Source organism: Heterodontus francisci, chromosome 15 (assembly GCF_036365525.1).
Source record: "Heterodontus francisci isolate sHetFra1 chromosome 15, sHetFra1.hap1, whole genome shotgun sequence".
Lineage (NCBI taxonomy): Eukaryota > Metazoa > Chordata > Chondrichthyes > Heterodontiformes > Heterodontidae > Heterodontus > Heterodontus francisci.
This window is the reverse complement of record NC_090385.1, coordinates 96,740,168-96,760,469: the sequence shown is the minus strand read 5'-3', so window position 1 is coordinate 96,760,469 and position 20,302 is coordinate 96,740,168. Positions and strand designations below refer to the sequence as shown.

Sequence of the window (20,302 nt, the reverse complement as noted above, 5' to 3'; positions counted from 1 at the left end):
CTTAAACTCTATAAGATAAATCTATGCCTAAAGATCTTATAACTGCTTATTTTAACCTAACTCGCCCCATACACACATCCACTCAAAAGTGATAATCGGTGACTTGTTTTTAAAAAAGGTAGTTTTAAAATTAGCAGCCCCTTCAGAATAAATAAGAAAGTCTTTGTGTTTCACGTTCCTGGTGAATGGGGTCTTCTGATGTGAAGATAATCAAAGTTCACTCGAAGTCTTCACATGGATTTGATGAAGCAGTCTGTGTTTGATAGGCATTCAACAGTTCTTTCAACGATGAGCACAGCAATGTAAATAATTTGTAAAGAAAAAAAGCTTTTCTTATTTACTTAGGGAATTAATTGGTTTGTAGCCTTGTAGAATTTTTCTTGAGAGAGAATAGAACAACTCATTTTTCCAGATGGCTTCGCTGGAAAAGCTCTCAGAACAATTGCATCAAACCGATTTCTGCCAGTTACACACAGTCAAAATGGACACAACATAACATGTGACACCTCTCTCCTGCTGTTGCTCAGAGCAGACAAACCAAACGAAATTCCACTCCTATGCAGCTGCAGTACACAGTGTCTCTAGAATCTTCTCTCCCTTAAAGATGCACTGTTTTAACAGCCTTAAAGACGCACACACCGTTTTTAGAAATCTGGGGAGAAAAATAATTCAATCCGTAACAGCGTGCAGTGCTGTGTTTTATTGCTGCTGTATTGTTGCAGTGCTGGGTTGGTGTGGTAGTGCAGTATTATGTTGGGCTGGTGTGTTAGGAAAGTGCTATATTGATGCTGTACTGTGTTAGTTCGGTGTGTTTGTGCTGTGCTGGTAGCAGGAGCGCACCCCCTTCGAGTAAAGCTTTTTTGAATGATATTTTGAGGAGTGGAATTTCCTTTGGTTTGGTTTGTCTGCTCTGAGATTACAGATTTGAAGGAGGGAAGGACTCGGACTGAGAGCCTTTAACTGCCGGCAGCTGTGAGTCCCTCAGTGGCAGTGAGTGCGGCTGGAACAGAGACACGGACAGGACATGGGTGAGTTGAGAGAGCACTATGTATTCAGTATGGGGCTGAGTTAACACACTTAGGGTCAGTGTGTACTCAGTATGAGCCGGATTATCACACTCAGGATCGGTTATGGCTTTAGTGCAAACTGTATTGAAAGTGTTTTCGCAGAGCCAGTCAGTCCCAGGCTCCGGAACCCGCGCTATTCTCCGCAAAGTTTTGTTCGGTCAACAGCTGAACATAGAGTCTGTCGGAGGAGCACTGTCCTGAGTCTGAGCACCAACTCCACCAGGACCCTTCCACCTCTCATACCCCCATCTCCAATGTCGTCCCCCTCTCCCCACCACCCCCCCCCCTCCCGTCCCACTTTCCCCCCCCCCCTCCCGTCCCACTTTCCCCCCCCCCTCCCGTCCCACTTTCCCCCCCCCCCTCCCGTCCCACTTTTCCCCCCCCCCCTCCCGTCCCACTTTTCCCCCCCCCCCTCCCGTCCCACTTTTCCCCCCCCCCCTCCCGTCCCACTTTTCCCCCCCCCCTCCCGTCCCACTTTTCCCCCCCCCCTCCCGTCCCACTTTTCCCCCCCCCCTCCCGTCCCACTTTTCCCCCCCCCCTCCCGTCCCACTTTTCCCCCCCCCCTCCCGTCCCACTTTCCCCCCCCCCCCCGTCCCACTTTCCCCCCCCCCCTCCCGTCCCACTTTTCCCCCCCCCCCCGTCCCACTTTTCCCCCCCCCCGTCCCACTTTTCCCCCCCCCCTCCCGTCCCACTTTTCCCCCCCCCCTCCCGTCCCACTTTTCCCCCCCCCCTCCCGTCCCACTTTCCCCCCCCCCCCTCCCGTCCCACTTTCCCCCCCCCCTCCCGTCCCACTTTCCCCCCCCCCTCCCGTCCCACTTTCCCCCCCCCCCGTCCCACTTTTCCCCCCCCCCTCCCGTCCCACTTTTCCCCCCCCCCTCCCGTCCCACTTTTCCCCCCCCCCCTCCCGTCCCACTTTTCCCCCCCCCCCTCCCGTCCCACTTTTCCCCCCCCCCCTCCCGTCCCACTTTTCCCCCCCCCCCTCCCGTCCCACTTTTCCCCCCCCCCCTCCCGTCCCACTTTTCCCCCCCCCCCTCCCGTCCCACTTTCCCCCCCCCCCTCCCGTCCCACTTTTCCCCCCCCCTCCCGTCCCACTTTCCCCCCCCCCCGTCCCACTTTTCCCCCCCCCCCTCCCGTCCCACTTTTCTCCCCCCCCCCCCCGTCCCACTTTCCCCCCCCCCCCCGTCCCACTTTCCCCCCCCCCCCCCGTCCCACTTTCCCCCCCCCCCCCCGTCCCACTTTCCCCCCCCCCCCCGTCCCACTTTCCCCCCCCCCCCCGTCCCACTTTCCCCCCCCCCCCCCCCGTCCCACTTTCCCCCCCCCCCCGTCCCACTTTTCCCCCCCCCCTCCCGTCCCACTTTTCCCCCCCCCCTCCCGTCCCACTTTTCCCCCCCCCCTCCCGTCCCACTTTTCCCCCCCCCCTCCCGTCCCACTTTTCCCCCCCCCCTCCCGTCCCACTTTTCCCCCCCCCCTCCCGTCCCACTTTTCCCCCCCCCCTCCCGTCCCACTTTTCCCCCCCCCTCCCGTCCCACTTTTCCCCCCCCCTCCCGTCCCACTTTTTCCCCCCCCCTCCCGTCCCACTTTTTCCCCCCCCCCTCCCGTCCCACTTTTTCCCCCCCCTCCCGTCCCACTTTTTCCCCCCCCTCCCGTCCCACTTTTTCCCCCCCCCCTCCCGTCCCACTTTTTCCCCCCCCCCCCCTCCCGTCCCACTTTTTCCCCCCCCCCCCTCCCGTCCCACTTTTTCCCCCCCCCCCCTCCCGTCCCACTTTTTCCCCCCCCCCCCTCCCGTCCCACTTTTTCCCCCCCCCTCCCGTCCCACTTTTTCCCCCCCCCTCCCGTCCCACTTTCCCCCCCCCCCTCCCGTCCCACTTTCCCCCCCCCCTCCCGTCCCACTTTTTCCCCCCCCCTCCCGTCCCACTTTTCCCCCCCCCCCTCCCGTCCCACTTTTTCCCCCCCCCCTCCCGTCCCACTTTTTCCCCCCCCCCTCCCGTCCCACTTTTTCCCCCCCCCCTCCCGTCCCACTTTTTCCCCCCCCCCCTCCCGTCCCACTTTTTCCCCCCCCCCTCCCGTCCCACTTTTTCCCCCCCCCTCCCGTCCCACTTTTTCCCCCCCCCTCCCGTCCCACTTTTTCCCCCCCCCTCCCGTCCCACTTTTTCCCCCCCCCTCCCGTCCCACTTTTTCCCCCCCCTCCCGTCCCACTTTTTCCCCCCCCCTCCCGTCCCACTTTTTCCCCCCCCCTCCCGTCCCACTTTTTCCCCCCCCCCTCCCGTCCCACTTTCCCCCCCCCCTCCCGTCCCACTTTCCCCCCCCCTCCCGTCCTCCCTTCACTCCCTCCCGTCCTCCCTTCACCCCCTCCCGTTCTCCCTTCACCCCCCCCCCCGTTCTCCCTTCACCCCCCCCCGTTCTCCCTTCACCCCCCCCCCGTTCTCCCTTCACCCCCCCCCGTTCTCCCTTCACCCCCCCCCGTTCTCCCTTCACCCCCCCCCCGTTCTCCCTTCACCCCCCCCCCGTTCTCCCTTCACCCCCCCCCCCGTTCTCCCTTCACCCCCCCCCCGTTCTCCCTTCACCCCCCCCCCGTTCTCCCTTCACCCCCCCCCCGTTCTCCCTTCACCCCCCCCCCGTTCTCCCTTCACCCCCCCCCCCGTTCTCCCTTCACCCCCCCCCCGTTCTCCCTTCACCCCCCCCCCGTTCTCCCTTCACCCCCCCCCGTTCTCCCTTCACCCCCCCCCCCCCCGTTCTCCCTTCACCCCCCCCCCCCCGTTCTCCCTTCACCCCCCCCCCCCCGTTCTCCCTTCACCCCCCCCCAACCTTTCTCCCTTCTCTCTCCCCCCGCTCCACCTCCAAGAGATCACCTTTCATTCTTGTAAATTCCAGACAGTGTCTCATCATCGGACAACCCTCTTCTCCCAGCAATCATTCGTGAAACTTTGCTGCACTCCCTCTAAGGCAAGTATATCCTTCCTCAGGTATGGAGACCAAACCTGTACTCAGTACTGCAGATATGGTCTCACCAAAGCCCTGTACAATTGTAGCAAGACTTCCTTATTCTTGTACTTCAATTCCTTTGCAATAAAGGCCATTTGCTTTCCTCATTGCTTGCTGCACCTGTTCACCCAGATCCCTCTGAACACCAACGTTTAATAATTTCTCATTTATAAAAAAAAAAAATCTGTTTTTCTGTTCTTCCTACCAAAGTGAATTACCTCACAGTTCCCCACATTATCATCCATCTGCAACCTCCTTGTCCAGCCTCTTAACCTGTCTATATCCCTTTGCAGCCTCTTTCTGACCTCACAGCTTAGTTGCCCACCTAGCTTTGAATAGTCAGCAAACTCGCATACAATACTCTTGGTTCTTTATTTCAGTCAGTAATAGAGATTGTAAATAGCTGAGACTTCAGCACTGATCCATGTAACATTTTAATTCTGTTCAGGGCATCTCTCGGATTGAGAGCAGGTACTTTTCCCTGTCTCGTTTCTTTGAAACAACTCTTTCGAGTTGTTTTAATGAGTGTTCTGCTGGTGAAATTTAAAATTGAATTGTTTGTCTTTAACTGCTGATGCTGAACAGTGAGAAGTAATTTGGTGAGCTGGAGTTGAGAGTCTGTTGATTTCATGTTGGGCTCAGACTATCCCTTTGTTTTTCAGGCTCTGTTCCCTTTTTATTCTTTGTGATGTAGAGTGACACTGGCTGAACAAACTGAATAAAGAAATTGTATTGTTCAGAAAATAAGGGACTTCATATTGGGAGTGCCTCTACTGTCACATTAACTCCTCTCCTGCTGAATTAAGAGGGGTTTCAAGGATAATAAGATAAGCCAGGAATGCTGGAAGTTGGAAATATCCACCTGAGAGAAAAAAAAAACAGGATTGATATTAGAGCAGAGAAGGCTGAGGGGGGACCTGATTGAGGTATACAAAATTATGAGGGGGGTAGATAGGAAGAAACATTTTCCCTTAGCGGAGGGGTCAATAACCGGGGGGCATAAATTTAAGGTAATGGGCAAGGTAAAGGGGTAAGGCTTAGAAGGGATTTGAGGAAAGATTTTCTCACCCAGAGGGTGGTTGGAATCTGGAACACACTGCCTGAAGGGGTGGTAGAGGCAGGAACCCTCACAACATTTAAGAAGTATTTAGATGAGCACTTGAAACGTCAAAGCATACAAGGCTACGGCCAAGTGCTGGAAAATGGGATTGGAATAGATAAGCTTGATGGTCGGCACAGACACGGGGGGCCGAAGGGCCTGTTTCTGTGCTGTATAACTCTGATATTTCAGACCAGTTCTGATGCTGGAAAATCCCAGTTGAAACATAAACCTGTCTTTTTTTTTCTCATATTGAAATTCCAGAATTTACAGTTCCTTTTATACGGGAATCTCATGTTGGTAGAATGGATACTGGGATCAATACTGACCCCGGAACCAGGCCCAGGGAGGAAGGAGGGCAGGAAGACTAACATGCCCATGGGTCTTGTCACTGCCATTGCTAAGCCCATTTAGCTTCTGGTTTGTGGCAAGGGTTATGAATGTATCATCAGAGACCCGGTGGAAAGAGAGGGCAAAAAGGGAAAGGAAGTAGGATGCTTTATATTTTCACTTTTTCTGTCTGCTTGTTTGCAATTTGGGATGAGATGGCTAAGGATAGGATGTAATGAGTTTACAATCTTGTGTATTTTGTTCTGGTATACATTTGAATGATATATCAAGCAGGGTCTTTGAAGTGACCATTCCCAGAAGGGTTAAGGGGATCTAAGCTCTTATTATACTCTTAGCACATGCTGAGATGGTTCTAGTTTTGAATACTTGGCTAGATTTAGATTATCTTGCATCTTTCACTCAAACAGGGGGTTCAGCTATCCAAGTGGTTATGTTTGTTTAGTTATGCCTGATGGGGTGGGGGAACATCTTTTGATCCTGTCTCTTTAGTGTTGAAGGGCTCGATTGGCTAGTCAAGTACAAGATGGTTGAATCCTTCAAGTAGGGTGCAAGGATTGTTTTACTTAGAAAACTTGCTTGTCCCTGGCAGAATAACAATTACTTGTGTTTATATAGTGCCTTTTAATGCCAACAAAATGTCCCAAGGTGCTTCACAATAGTGAAATCAGCCAAAAGTTGAAACTAAGCTAAAGAAAGCCATTTGGAGGATTAACTAAAAGCTTGGTCAAAGATGTAGGTTTTAAGAAGTGTTTTAATAGAGAGGTTTAGGGAGGGAGTTCCAGAGTTTGGGGCCTAGGCAGTTGGAGGCACGGCCATCAATGGTGAGGTGAAGGGAGTAAGGGAAAGGCAAGAGACCAGAATTGGAAGGGAGCCTTATACACAATGTTTCCTCTAATTATTTTGGAGTGCCTGGCCCCAATTAATTTACCGCATGCATGGTAACATAAAGGGGTCGACCTGTGCGCGACCTGCGCAAGGACTTTTGCGTTGCTGTGCAGCACGCAGCTTAGAGGGAAGTCTGGTTGTAGCGCTGAAGGAGGTTACAGAGATGGGGAGGGGTGAGGCCATGGATGGATTTGAACATGATGAGAATTTTATATTGGAAGCATTGCTGGACTGGGAGGCATCCACAAGGGTGATGGGTGTTCAGGACTCAGTGCAAGTTAGGACCCAGGCAGCAGAGTTTTGGATGAGCTTAAGCTGGTGCAGGATGGAGGGTAGAAGATGAAGTTTCAGCAGCGGATGAGCTGAGGCAGGGCTGGAGAAGCGCGATGTTACAGAGCTGGAAGTAGGGGTTCTTGGTGATGGAGTGCATATCAAGGGATTCAAACATGGAGCTTAACTGGCCAGCTTCCCACATTCTACCCTCTGTAAACGTGAGGTCATCCAAAGCTCTGTTGCCCATGGCCTGACTCGCACCAAGTCTCGTTCACCCATCACTCCTGTGCTCGCTGACCTACATTGACTCCCAGTTTTGCAATGCCTTGACTTTAAAATTCTTATCCTTGCTACTCTCTATCTCTGTAATCTCCTCCAGCTCTACAGCCCTCCGAGATCTCTGCGCTCCTCTAATTGTGGCCTCTTAAGTATCCCTAATTTTAATCATTCCATCACTGGAAGTCATACCTTCAGCTTCCTCGGCCCTAAGCTCTGGACTTGCCTAACATCTCCACCTCTCTTTCCTCCTTTCAGATTCTTTGTAAAGTCTGCCTCTTTGACCAAATGTTTGGTCATCTGCTCTAATATCTCCTTTTGTGTCTCGGTGTCATACCTTGTTTTATAAGGTGCCTTGGGACATTTTATTAAGTTAATGGTGCTATATAAGGACAAGTTGTTGTTGACTTTACTAAATGCCTTCTGGTAGTCCATATAAATAACATCCGCAAACATTCTCCTGTCCACTACTTTAGTTATCTTCAAAATAAAAAATCAGTCAGGTTTGCCAGGCATGATCTACCCTTTACAAATCCATCCTGACCGTCTCTGATCTGCTAAAAAATTTCAAGGTGTTCAATCATCTTTAATTATAGATTCTGGTAATTTCCCAACAACTCATCCATAATTCTCTGGTATCTCACCTTTCTTAAATAGTGGAATAATATGTCATTTTCCAATCTAAAGGAAGAGTTCCCAAATCAAGAACTTTGAAGATTATAGTTAGGGCATCTGCATCTACTTCCTTTAAAACCATCTGATCGTCTGAAGTTGTCACTCTTTAGTGCCATTTTTTTTTTCATTACTGTTATTTTGCTGCTGTTAGTTTTGGTGAGTCCTTAACCCTGATTTACTATTAGTTTCTTTGGGATTCCTGGCATGCTGATCTCTTCCTTTACTTCAAATACTATTGCAAGGTAATTGTTCAACACATCCATCACTTCCTTCTTTTCATTGACAATTTCAACATTATCAGGATTTAAAAGGGCCCACGTTGCTCCTGATCTCCATTGTTTTCCAAAAGTAACTAATTTTTTGTGTTGATTTTGATATCACTTGCAAGTTTCTTTTCATCATCCCTTTTCGTAGCTCATGCTATCTGTTTCGTCACCTTTTGCTTCTCTTTGTATCTTTCCCATTCTCCAGGATCTGTGCTTTTTAAAAATCATTTTTGTATGCTTTTTCTTTCAGTCTTATGTTGACTCTTTACCTCTTTAATTGTGCATGGTTGTCTTTTTTGGGAAGCCATCTCTTTCCTCTTAAGGGTATAAACTGATTCTGTATCACAAATTCTTCTTTGAACACCTCCCATTAACAGATTGTGGGCAGTCTCTGTTTCATCACATTGAAGTCACAGCCTTATCTAAATCTAGAATCTTAGTAGCTGTTTTATGTTTTCTCTTTTCAAACATTACATTGAACTCAATTATACAATGATCACTATTAGAGAAATGTTCATTCACCATTAGGCTGTTACTAAATCTGTCTCATTGCTGATTACTAACTCTAATATGCCGTGCCCACTTGCTGGTTTTAGGACACACTGCTGCAGAAAGCTATCCCGAACACACTCCTCTTCACTGACTTTCTGATGTGTGTTTATCCCAGACTATAGGAAAGTTAAAATCCCCCATTAAAACCCACTGAGCCTTTTCCACATGCTTGTCTAATCTGCATTTATACAATCTACTACTTCACAGTTGCTACCAGGGGGCCTATAATAAAATGCCGAATACAGTTTTAAATCCTTTTCCATTTTTAAATTCCACCCATGAATTCTTTACTACTTGCATCTAGTGATATCCTCTCTTATCATTGAAGTGATTTCATCCTTAATCATTAAGTCTACTCCTACCACTCTACCATTTTCCTAATCTTTCCTGTAGACCTTGTAAACTTGTATATTCAGTTCCCAACCTGACCCTCTTGCAGCCATGTCTCAGTAATGGTTACCTTGCCATACCCTGCAAGTTGAATTTGCACTTGCAATTTATTCGGTCTGTTCCTTATACTCCATGTGTTTGTATAAACGAATGCTTATTTGGGACACACACCCTAACCTGTCCTTCAGCTGTAACTCACATTTCTTACTTCTGTTTCCTGGTTTAATCACTTTACATCTTTTTAGTTGTCCCTTTACCTGTAATGCCTAAAGCACAATTTTCACTGTTACTCTATTCTCCTCCCTTTTGTTTATTTTTAAACTATTAAGTAAATTACCCTTTTCATCTGAGCCCTTCCCCAATTTACTGGTTTAAAGTCCTTGTGACTGCCCAGTTTATCCTTTCCAGTAGGACCATGTTCCTAGCCCAGTTCAGGTGGAGTCCATCCCAATGTTACAGTCCCTTCATGTCTCAATACTGGTGCTAGTGTCCCATGAAATGGAAGCTGTCTTTCCCACACCATTCCTTCCATCGTCTGTTCGCTTCCTTGATCTGCTTATCCTTAAGCCAGTTTGCAATGGGCTCAGTTATAATCTGGAAGTTACAACCTTTGAGATACTGTACTTTAGCCCCTAGTTCCTGGTACTCTCCAAACAGGACCTCTTGCCTACTCTTCCCAATGTTGTTGGTCCCAACATTGATCATAACTACCGGATCCTGCCTCTTCAATATCCTTTTCAAGCCTGTTTGAGATGTCCCTCACCCTGGCACCAGGAAGTCAACATACCATGTGGGACTCTTTGATCCTGCTTTCAAAGGATGGCATCTGTCCCTCTAATTATTGAATTCCCTACTACTATCACAATATGCTTTGTCTCCTCCACACCTCACCCCACCCCCTCCCAACTTTGGACCCAATCTATTCCAAGATGCCATGGTCCTCATTCTGGCTGTCCTTCCGACAGTCTTTATCCATAACCTCTCAGGTAGCAAGTACATTGTACTTGTTGGTTAGTATCAGGTTCTGTGGTTCCTCCTTCTTTATCTCACCTGTATTCCTCTTATACTGTACACTACCGACAACACCAACCCTATTCTGAACCTGCACCTCTCTACAAGGTGTGACTAAAGTTTGGAGCAAACTGTTTAGATACCTTTCGCCATCCTTTGTGTCTCAAGTGTCTTCAACTCACACTCCAGCTCATTGACTGAGTCAGAGAGATTAGACATGGAGTCATTTTCTGCAGATGTGTTCACTCAGGATAGTTTCGATGTCATTAACTCCCACATTCTGCAGTCCAGATTAACACAACCTGTTCTGCCATATCTTAGACTAAATTATTATCTACTTTTAAGTTTCCTTTTCTACACACTAATGTGCACTAAACACTGGATAAAATTTTTGAATACTTAATGCCTCAAACTTGCATGAACCAATATAAATATTGGAGGAGAAAAGCAACACCTCTTTTGCCCTCTGCACTGAATTCCCATTCAACAAATTGCCAACCCTTGCACTCTATTTGCACTGTACTCTTTTCATGACCACTCTGTACATTAGCAGTTTATTTTTTACTTTATTTATCTTCAGAGGGAAAGAAACAGTGGTTTAAGAGATAGAAAAAGAGACAGTAAGAAAAATATTACAAATGTAAACAACCTCCAAGAAAACTTCATGTTCTTGCTTTGCTACCAACAAGAATGAGACTTGAAGTTGCGTTTCATGTCAGGAACATAAATCTCATTATTAAAAGTCAGAATGGCATAGAAGGAGACCATTCAGCCCATTGAGTCCATGTGGGCTCTCTGCAGAGCATTCCAGTCAGTCCCACTCCCCTGCTCTATCCCTGTAGCCCTGCAGGTTTATTTCCCCTGTGCCGATCCAATTTCGCTTTGAAGTGATTCATCTCCACGTCCACTGCCCTTGCAGGCAGCAACAACTCGCGTTGAGCTCACATTCTCCCCCCACTCCCCAAAATCTCTTGCCCAAAATCTTAAATGTATGTCTCCTAGTCCTTGTGCCATCAGCTAATGGGAACAGCTTTTTTTGTCTACCTTATCTAAATTTGTCATAATCTTGTACGCCTCTATCAAATCTGCCTTCAGTCTCCTCTGCTCCAAGGAGAACAACCTGAGCTTCTCCATCCCGTGCTTGTAGCTAAAATACCTCATCCCTGGAATCATTCTGGTAAATCTTCTCTGCACCTACTCAAGGATCCTCACATCCTTCCTAAAATGTGGTGACCAGAACTGGATGCGATATTCTGGTTGTGGCCTCACCAGAGCTTTATAAAGGTTCAGCATAACGTCCCTGCTTTTGTACTCAATACTTTTGATTTATGAAGCCCAACATCCCACCTGCTTTACTAACTACTCCCTAAATATTTCTTGCCTCCTTCAAAGATCTATGCACATGAACTCCAAGGTCCGTCTGTCCTGTACACAATTTAGAACTTTGCCATTAAGTCTATATTGCCTCTCCCTATCCCTTCCCTCACACTTCTGTGCATTAAATTCCATCTGTCACTTGTCTGCCCAATCTGCTAGCCTATCTATGTCCTGTTGCAGTCAGTTGGTATCATTCTCACTGTCTGGCACATCTCCAAGTTTAGGATCATTGGCAAATTTTGAAATTTTACACTATTCCAACATCCAAATCATTTATAAAGATCAAAAAACAGCAGTGGTCCTAGCACTGACCCTTGAGGAACAACACTTTGCCTTCCTCCTGTCTGAAAAACAACCATTTACCACAACACGGTGTTTTCTATCCTTAAGCCAATTAAAAAAAAATGTCATGGGATGTGGGCATCACTGGCAAGGCCAGCATTTCTTGCCCATCTCTAATTGCCTCAAGAAGGTGGTGGTGAGCTGCCTTCTTGAACCGCTACAGTCCATCTGGTGCAGGTACACCCACAGTGCTGTTAGGGAGAGAGTTCCAGGATTTTGATCCAGCGACAGTGATGGAATGGTGATTTCCAAGTCAAGATGGTGTGTGACTTGGAGGGGAACTTGCAGGTGATGGTGGTGTTCCCTTGCTTCTGCTGCCCTTGTCCTTCTAGGTGGAAGATGTCATGGGTTTGGAAGGTGCTGTCGACGGAGGCATGGTGAGTTGCTGCAGTGCATCTTGTATATGGTACAGACTGCAGCCACCGTGCATCAGCGGTGGTGGATGGGGTGCCGATCAAGTGGGCTGCTTTATCCTGGATGGTGTCGAGATTCATGCATTGTTGGAGTTGAACTCATCCAGGCCAGTGCAGAATATTCCATCACACTCCTGACATGTGCCTTGTGGATGATGAACAGGCTTTGGGGAGTCGGGAGGTCTCTGACTGTTCTTGTAGTCACAGTATTTATGTGGCTGCTCCAGTTCAGTCTCTGGTCAATGGTAACTCCCAGGATCTTGATCGCGGGGGATTCAACAATGGTAATGCCATTGAATGTCAAGGGGAGGTAGTTATATTCTCTCTTATTGAAGATCACCATTGCCTGGCGCTTGTGTGGTGCGAATGTTACTTGCCACTTATCAGCCCAAGCCTGAATGTTGTCCAGGTCTTGCTGCATTTTTACACGGACTGCCCCAGTATCTTTGGAGTTGCGGATGGTACAATCATCAGCATACATCTCCATTTCTGAGCTTTTGATGGAGGAAGGTCATTGATGAAGCAGCTGAAGATGGTTGTGCCTAGGACACTACCCTGAGGAACTCCTGCAGTGATGTCCTGGGGCTGAGATGATTGGCCTGCAACAATCACAACCATCTTCCTTTGTGCCAGGTATGATTCCAACCAGCGGAGGGCTTTCCCCCGATTCCCATTGACTTCAGTTTAGCTAGGGCTCCTTGATACCACATTCATCCAAATGCAGCCTTGATATCCAGAGCAACCACTCTCACCTCGCCATCTTATCCAATCTGACACTGACACTCATATTCCACGAGCCTCAATTTTGTTAACTAGCCTTTAATGTGGTACTTTGTCGAAGGGTTTCATAAAATCCACATAAACAGCATCCACTGAATTCCCTTCATCAATCTTTTATGTCACTTCATCAAAAAAAATCAATTAGATTAGCCAAGCGCCCTCTGCCTTTTACAAATCTATGCTGGCTCTCCTGAATTGATGTATAGCCTCTCTAAGTGTCTGTTGATTTTCTTTTTCTCCTGATTATTGTTTCTAAAACCACACCCACCACTGATGTTAAACTGACTGGCCTGTAGTTACACCTTTTCCTGAATAAGGGTGTCACATTTGCCACTCTCCAATGCTCTGGCACTCCCCACCCTGCCTGTATCTAGGGAAGATTGGAAGGTTATTGTAATCCCTACTGCTATTTCCACTCCCACATCCTTGAGCAACCTGGGATGCAAGCTATCCAGACTAGGTGACTTATCCACTCTAAACATAGCCAGCCTTTCCAGTACCTCCTGCCTATCAATTTTTACCCCATCCATGACTTCTACCATCTTCACTTGTGTATATATATTTTGTCAGCATCCTCTTAGTAAATGCTGATACAAACTGCTCATTAAGTATTCTAGCCTTGCCCTGCATCTCTAGCATATATCACCCTCTTTGTCCCTAATAGGCCCCGCACCACCTCTTACTACCCACATACTATTTACATTCTGCTAGAAGATTTTTGGGCTCCCCTTTGTGTTAAATGCCATTTTATTCTCTCTTTGCCAGTCTTATTTTCCTCTTCATTTCTCCTCTCAACTTACTGTATTTGGCCTCATTCTTGCTTGTGGAATTCACCTGACATGAAACATACACCCTTTTTTTTTCATCCTATTCTCTAGCTCCCTTGTCATCCAAGGAGCCCTGGCTCTGGTTCCCATACCTTTCGCTCTTGTTGGAATGTACCTAGCCTGTACCTGAAACATCTCGTCCTTAAAGATTACCCATTATTCTATTACAGTTTTTCTTGTCGATCTTAAGTTCCATTTTACCCTGGATAGATTCCCTCTCATTCCATTGAAGTTAGCTCTCTTACAATTTATAAGTTTTACTTTAGATTGTTCCTTGCTCTTCTCCATAACTTAACATTATCATAGAATGGCTACAGCACAGAAGGAGGCCATTCAGCCCATCATGTCCAGGCCAGCTCTCTGCAAGAGCAACTCACCAAGACCCATTCCCCTGCCTTTTCCCCATAGCCCTGCAATTTTTTTCTCTTCACATAATTATCCTGTTCTCTTTTGACGGCCTCAAGTGAATCTGCCACACTCTCAAGTAGTGTGTTCCAGATCCTAATAATTCTCTGCATATAAAGAGTTTTTCCTCATGTCGCTGTTGTCCCTGTTGTTACTTTTGTTGCTTTTGCCAATCACTTTAAATCGGTCTCCTCTGGTTCTGGATTCTTTGACCAATGGGAAAATTTTGTCCCTATCTCCTCTGTCCAGACCCCTCATTTTGAACACTTCGATTAAATCTCCTCTTAATCTTCTCTTCTCCAAGGAGAACAGACCCAGCTTCTCCAACCTATCCATGTAACTGATCCTCATCCCTGGAACCATTCTCATGAATCTTTTCTGCACCCTCTCCAAAGTGTGATGCTCAGAACTGAACACAATATTCCAGTTGAGGCCAAACCAGTGTTTTCTACAGATTTATCATTGCTTCCTTGTTTTTGTACTTTATGCCCCTGTTTTCTAAAGCCTGGTATCCCATATGCTTTATTAGCTCCTTTTTCAAGCTGTCATGCAATGGTCATTTGTGCACATATACCCCCCTGGTCCCTCTGTTCCTGCACCCTCTTTAGAATTGTACCTTCTAATTTATATTGCCTCCTCTAATTCTTCCTACCAAAATGAATGACTTCACACTTTTCTGCCTTAAATTTCATCTGCCACTTGTTTATCCATTCCACCACCCTGTTTATATCCTCTTGAAGTTTATCACTATCCTCCTCACAGTTCACAATACTTCTAAACTTTGTGTCATCTGCAGATTATGAAATTGTGCCCTATACATCCAAGTCTAGGTCATTAATATATATCAAGGAAAGCAAGGGTCCCAACACCAACCCTTGGGGAACCCCACTATATACCTGCCTTCAGTCTGAAAAACATCTGTTCACCACTATTCAGTTTCCTGTCACTCAGCCAATTTTGTATCCCTGCTGCCACTGACCTATTTATTCCATGGACTCTAACTTTGCTGACAAGCCTGTTTATCAAGAACCTTCATCAAATGCCTTTTGGGAGCCCATGTACCTCAAATCAACTGCATTACCCTAATCAAAATAACCAGTCAAATTAGTTAAACATGATTTTCTATTATCAAATCCATGCTGGCATTCCTTAATTAATCCACATTTGTCCAAGTGAAAATTGTTTCTAAAAGCTTTCCCACCAGTGAGGTTAAACTAACTGGCATGTAGTTGCTGGGTTTATCCTTTACCCACTTTTCTTTGAACAAGGGTGTAACATTTGCAATTCTACAGTCCTCTCCACCTGTATTCCAGTATGGCCAGTGCCTCCACAATTTCCAGCCTTCCTTCTCTCTCTATCCTTGGATGCATCTCATCCGGTCCTGGTGACTTCTCAACTTTAAGTACAGCCAGCTTATCTAATACCTCCTCTTTATCAATTTTTAGCCCATCCAGTGTCTCAACCACCTCCTCTTTTACCATGACTTGGGGCAGCATCATTATCTTTGGTAAAGACAGATACAAAGTACTCATTTAGTACCTCAGCCATTCCCATTGCCTCCATATGTAAATCCCCTTTTTAGGTCCCTAATTGGCCCCACTCCTCCTTATATGACTGTTTTACTATTTATGTGCCTGTAGAAGTCTTTTAGATTTCCTACTTTGTCAGCTGCGAGTCTCTTTTCATACTCTCTCTTTGCTTCTCTTAATTGTTTTTACACTTTGCCTCTGAAACTTCTATATTCTGCCTGGTTCTCTAATGTATTATCCACCTGCCATCTGTCATATGCACCCTTTTTCTGCTTCATCTTACTCTCTATCTCTTCTGTCATCCAGGGAACTCTGGATCTGTTTGTCCTACCTTTCCCCCTCGCAGGAAAGTACCTTGACTATACCCGAACTAGCTCATTTTTTTAAAAGCAGCTCATTGTTCAGTTACAGTTTTGCCTTCCAATCTTTGATTATGATTTAATTAGGCTAGATCTGTTCTCACTCCATTGAAGTTGGGCCTCCCTCTATTAATTATTTTTACTCTGGATTACTGCTTATCCTTTTCCATAGCCAACCTAAATCTTATGTTGCTATGATCACTGTCCCAAAAATGCCCTCCTACTGACACTTGATTCACTTGACCCACCTGATTCCCCAGAACTAGATCCAGCAATGCCTCCTTCCTCATTGGACTGTAAACATACTGATGTAGAAAATTCTGCTGAACATACTATAGAAACTCTTGCCCCTCTCTGCCCTTTACACGATTACTAACCCAGTCTATATTTGGATAATGAAAGGTCCCAATATAACTACTCTAACATTCTTGCACCACTCTGTAATTTCCTTGCAAATTTGTTCCTCTATATCCTTCCCATTAGTTGGTGGCCTGTAGAATACCCCCAGCAATATAATTGTACCTCTATTGTTTCTTAGCTCTAACCAAACAGATTCTGTCCTTGACCGCTCTAGGACATCCTCTCTCTCTCTCTCCAGCACGGTAATGTTCTCTTTAATCAATACAATCAATACAGCCACCCCTCCTCCTTTCCTTCATCCCCTATCTTTCCTGAACACCTTGTATCCAGGAATATTTTTAGTATCTAGTCCTGCCCTTTTTTGAGTCAAGTCTCTGTTATCACCACTATGACATATTTCCATGTGGCTATCTGGCAACCTTATTTACCACACTCTGTGCATTCACATACATATGCACCGTAAACCTAATTTCGACCTTATTACATTCCCTCTTACACTGACCCCACCTAATACCTTACTGTTTCTTACTCTGATGCTAACTGCCTCTCCAAATTCTCTGTGCACCTTGTTTTTCCTCTCTCAATTTATCTCTTGGTTCCCAGACCTCTGCCAAATTAGTTTAAACCCTCTCCAATAGCACTAGAAAATCGCCTTGCAAGGACATTGGGCTCAGCTCTGTTCAGGTGCAGCCTGTCTGGCCTGTACAAGTTCCATCTCTGCCAGAACTGATCTCAATGTCCCAGGAATCTGAAGTCCTCCCTCCATTTCTCCACCTACACATTCATCTGCTATATCCTCCTACTTCTATACTTACTTGAGCATAGTACTGGGAGTAATCCAGAGATTACTGCTTTTGAGATCTTGCTTACTAGTTTCTTTCCTAGCTCCCTAAACTGCCTGCAGGGCCATCATCCCTCTTTCTACCTATGATGTTGGTACCAATAATGGACTACAACTGTTCACTGCTCACCGCCCGCCTTCAGAGTGCTCTGAAGCTGCTCCATGACAACCTTGACCATGGCACCAGGGAGGCAACATACCATCCGAGATTCACGTCTGCAGGCACAGAAACACCTGTCTGTTCCCCTAACTATAGAATCCCCTCTCACTATTGCTTTGCCAATCTTCCTCCTGCCCTGCTGTATAGCTGAGCCAGCCATGGTGCCGTGGTCTAGACTCTGGCTGCACACTCCAGATGAACCCTCACTCTTCAGAATAGAATGCTGATTGGCGAGTGAGATGCACGGCCTACCTGGCCCTTCTTGACTGCCAGGCAGTCACCCATACCCTCTCTGCCTGCAACCTCTTAAGCTGTAGGGTGACCACATCTATAAATGTGCTATCCATGAAACACTCTGCTTTGTGGATGCACCACAGTGACGCCAGCTGCTGCTTCGGCTCCAAAACCCTGAGCTTGAGCTACTACAGCTGACAACACTTCCTGCACGTATGGTTGTCCAGGACATGAGAAATGTCCTGGAACTCCCACTGTACTCCACTAGTCTGAGCTGTCCTGCCATGCCTCTATTAAACTCATAAAATAACTACTTAAAAAAAAAGACTCAGTAGCAACGCACCAATCAGCTGCTCCCAGCCTGCATACTAGTGATTCTGGTCTGCTTCACGCTGCTCCAATCCTGATTACTCTTACCCAAGTGTTTCCTCTCAGACATGTAGTCCACTTGGCCCACCTCATTCCCCAGCACTAGATCCAGCAATGTCTACTTCCTGGTTGGACTGAGAACATATTAGTCAAGGAAGTTCTCCTGAACACATTTCAGAAATTCCTCCCCCCTACCTTTCCCTTTAATGTTATCCCAATCAATATTTGAGTAATTAAAGTCCCCAATAACATCACTGTATAGTTCTTGCACATCTCTGATTTCCTTGCAGATTTGCTGCTCTATCTTTCACTGTTTGGAGGCCGATTGAATACCCCCAGTGACATGATCATACCCTTTTTGCTTCTCAACTCTAACCAAATGGGTTCTGTCTTTTCTCCTGAAGGACATCCTCCAAGACTACAATGTCTTCCCTGATCAGTCCTGCCGCCCCATTCCCTTTTCTCCTTGAATATTAAGCACCCAGTCCTCACCATGTTTAAGCCACGTTTCCGTTATTGCCACTACATCATGTTCCCACATGGTTATTTATGCTTGTAGCTCACCAACCCTATTCACCACATTTTATGTGTTGATATAAATGCATTATAAACCAACTTTATTCACTGCACTTTGTACATTGATATACATGCATTGTAGATCTGTCCTTGTATTCCTAGAAGTCCTTCTTAGTTTGCTCCTATCTAATAAGGTATTACTTCATTCTCTAGTACTGTCCAACTCTCACTCCTTTATGCACCTTATTCCTCTTTCCTACTTCAGTATGCTGGTGCCCATCCCCCTGCCTATTTAATTTTAACCCTCTCCAATCACACAAAATGAGTGAATCTCCCCATGAGAACATTGATCCTTTGCATCATGAAATACCAGCGCTAACATTCTGTGGTGAGTTTAATTGTACTTACAGTACAAATGCAGCAATTTTTAAACTCATGGGATGGTTGAGGGTGACCTCTTGTTTTTGTGAGGCTAACGGCAGAACGTCGCAAACCTGTGGTGAGTCTTTTCCTCGACACACGTTACAATGGGTTTTTTTACACACTAACCCTGGTGGTGATGCATTAAACGTGCCATTATTTTTCTAGCAAATTCTGGGCCATTGTTTTAATACTTTTTCTGTGAGTTTTGATTCTGTGAAGTGACTGTATTTTCCCTGCCCAGGGGACCTACATTGCAAGGATGGAGGCCAACAACAGCCTTTTCTGGAATCAGGAGGGAGTGCTTGGTGTTGGCCTGTTCATTGCAAATCCACACCCTTCCCAAATACAAAGGGGTTCACATTAACAATTGAAGTAGGTGGAACGATAGTGGGGAGGAATTTGAATTGCACCTGTTAAGTCAAAATGGGTGGGTATTGGGGAAATGAGAGAACAAATGATTTTGTTGGATCTTCTATCCAACGGCCCTGGATTTTCTACAATCTGCTTGCAAGCTGCCACATCAGCTTGACTGAGGGTGAGGAAAAACAAATGCTGGAAGTTGAAAATCTGAACAAGTAGCAGAACATGCTACACAGTGGCACAGTGGTTAGCACCACAGCCTCACAGCTCCAGCGACCCGGGTTCAATTCTGGGTACTGCCTGTGTGGAGTTTGCAAGTTCTCCCTGTGTCTGCGTGCGTTTCCTCCGGGTGCTCCGGTTTCCTCCCACATGCCAAAGACTTGCAGGTTGATAGGTAAATTGGCCATTATAAATTGCCCCTAGTATAGGTAGGTGGTAGGGGAATATCGGGACAGGTGAGGATGTGGTAGGAATATGGGATTAGTGCAGTATTAGTATAAATGATCGGCACAGACTCGGTGGGCCGAAGGGCCTGTTTCAGTGCTGTATCTCTAAATCAAATAAATCAGAAACACACAGCAGACCAGTCAGCCAGGAGAAAAGCTGGTTTAGGAACAGGAGGAGGTCATTCAGCCCTTTTGAGTCTGTTCTGCCATTCAATTATAACATGACTGATCACCTCCGCTCTATTTCCCTGCCTCTGCTCCATATGCCCTGATACCTTTTCCCAAGAATCCCAGTCTTGAAAGGTCCAATTGACCCCCAGCTTCTGCAGCATTTTGAGGGAGAGAGTTCCAGATTGTCACTACCCTTTGAGTGAACCAAGTGCTTCCTGATTTCTTGAATGGCCTAGCTCTAGTGTTACAATTGTTTCTCCTCGTTTTTGATTTCCCCACCAGAGGAAATAGTTTCTCTCTAACTACCTGTTGAATCCTTAATCATTTGGAACACTTTGATCAGATCGCTGTTTAATCTTCTATACTCAAGGGGATGCAAGCCTAGTTTATGCAACCTCTCCTAATTTAACTTTTTTTTTTAGCCCCTAAAGCCTAAGGCTCCATGTGCAGGAGCCCTTGGCTAGAGTTGCACCCAAAGCATTGGCCTCATTGTAAGCTCGGGCTCCTGCTCCCTTGTCTGAGCAGCTAAATGCAGTAGCACTGACCCACCCAGACCAGGAAAC

General features: G+C 46.6%; 1 protein-coding gene across 2 annotated transcripts in view; it reads left to right on the top strand.

Moving 5' to 3' along the window:
• Positions 1 to 890: 890 nt before the first annotated feature.
• Positions 891 to 20,302, top strand: part of LOC137377948 (proteolipid protein DM alpha) — a 56,841-nt gene continuing 37,429 nt past the window's right edge. For both annotated transcript variants that reach the window (XM_068048009.1, XM_068048011.1), the window contains exon 1: positions 891 to 1,028. In XM_068048009.1, coding sequence (XP_067904110.1) covers positions 1,025 to 1,028 — 4 coding nt within the window. In that variant the 5' untranslated portion in view covers positions 891 to 1,024. The remainder of the gene's footprint in view (positions 1,029 to 20,302) is intronic.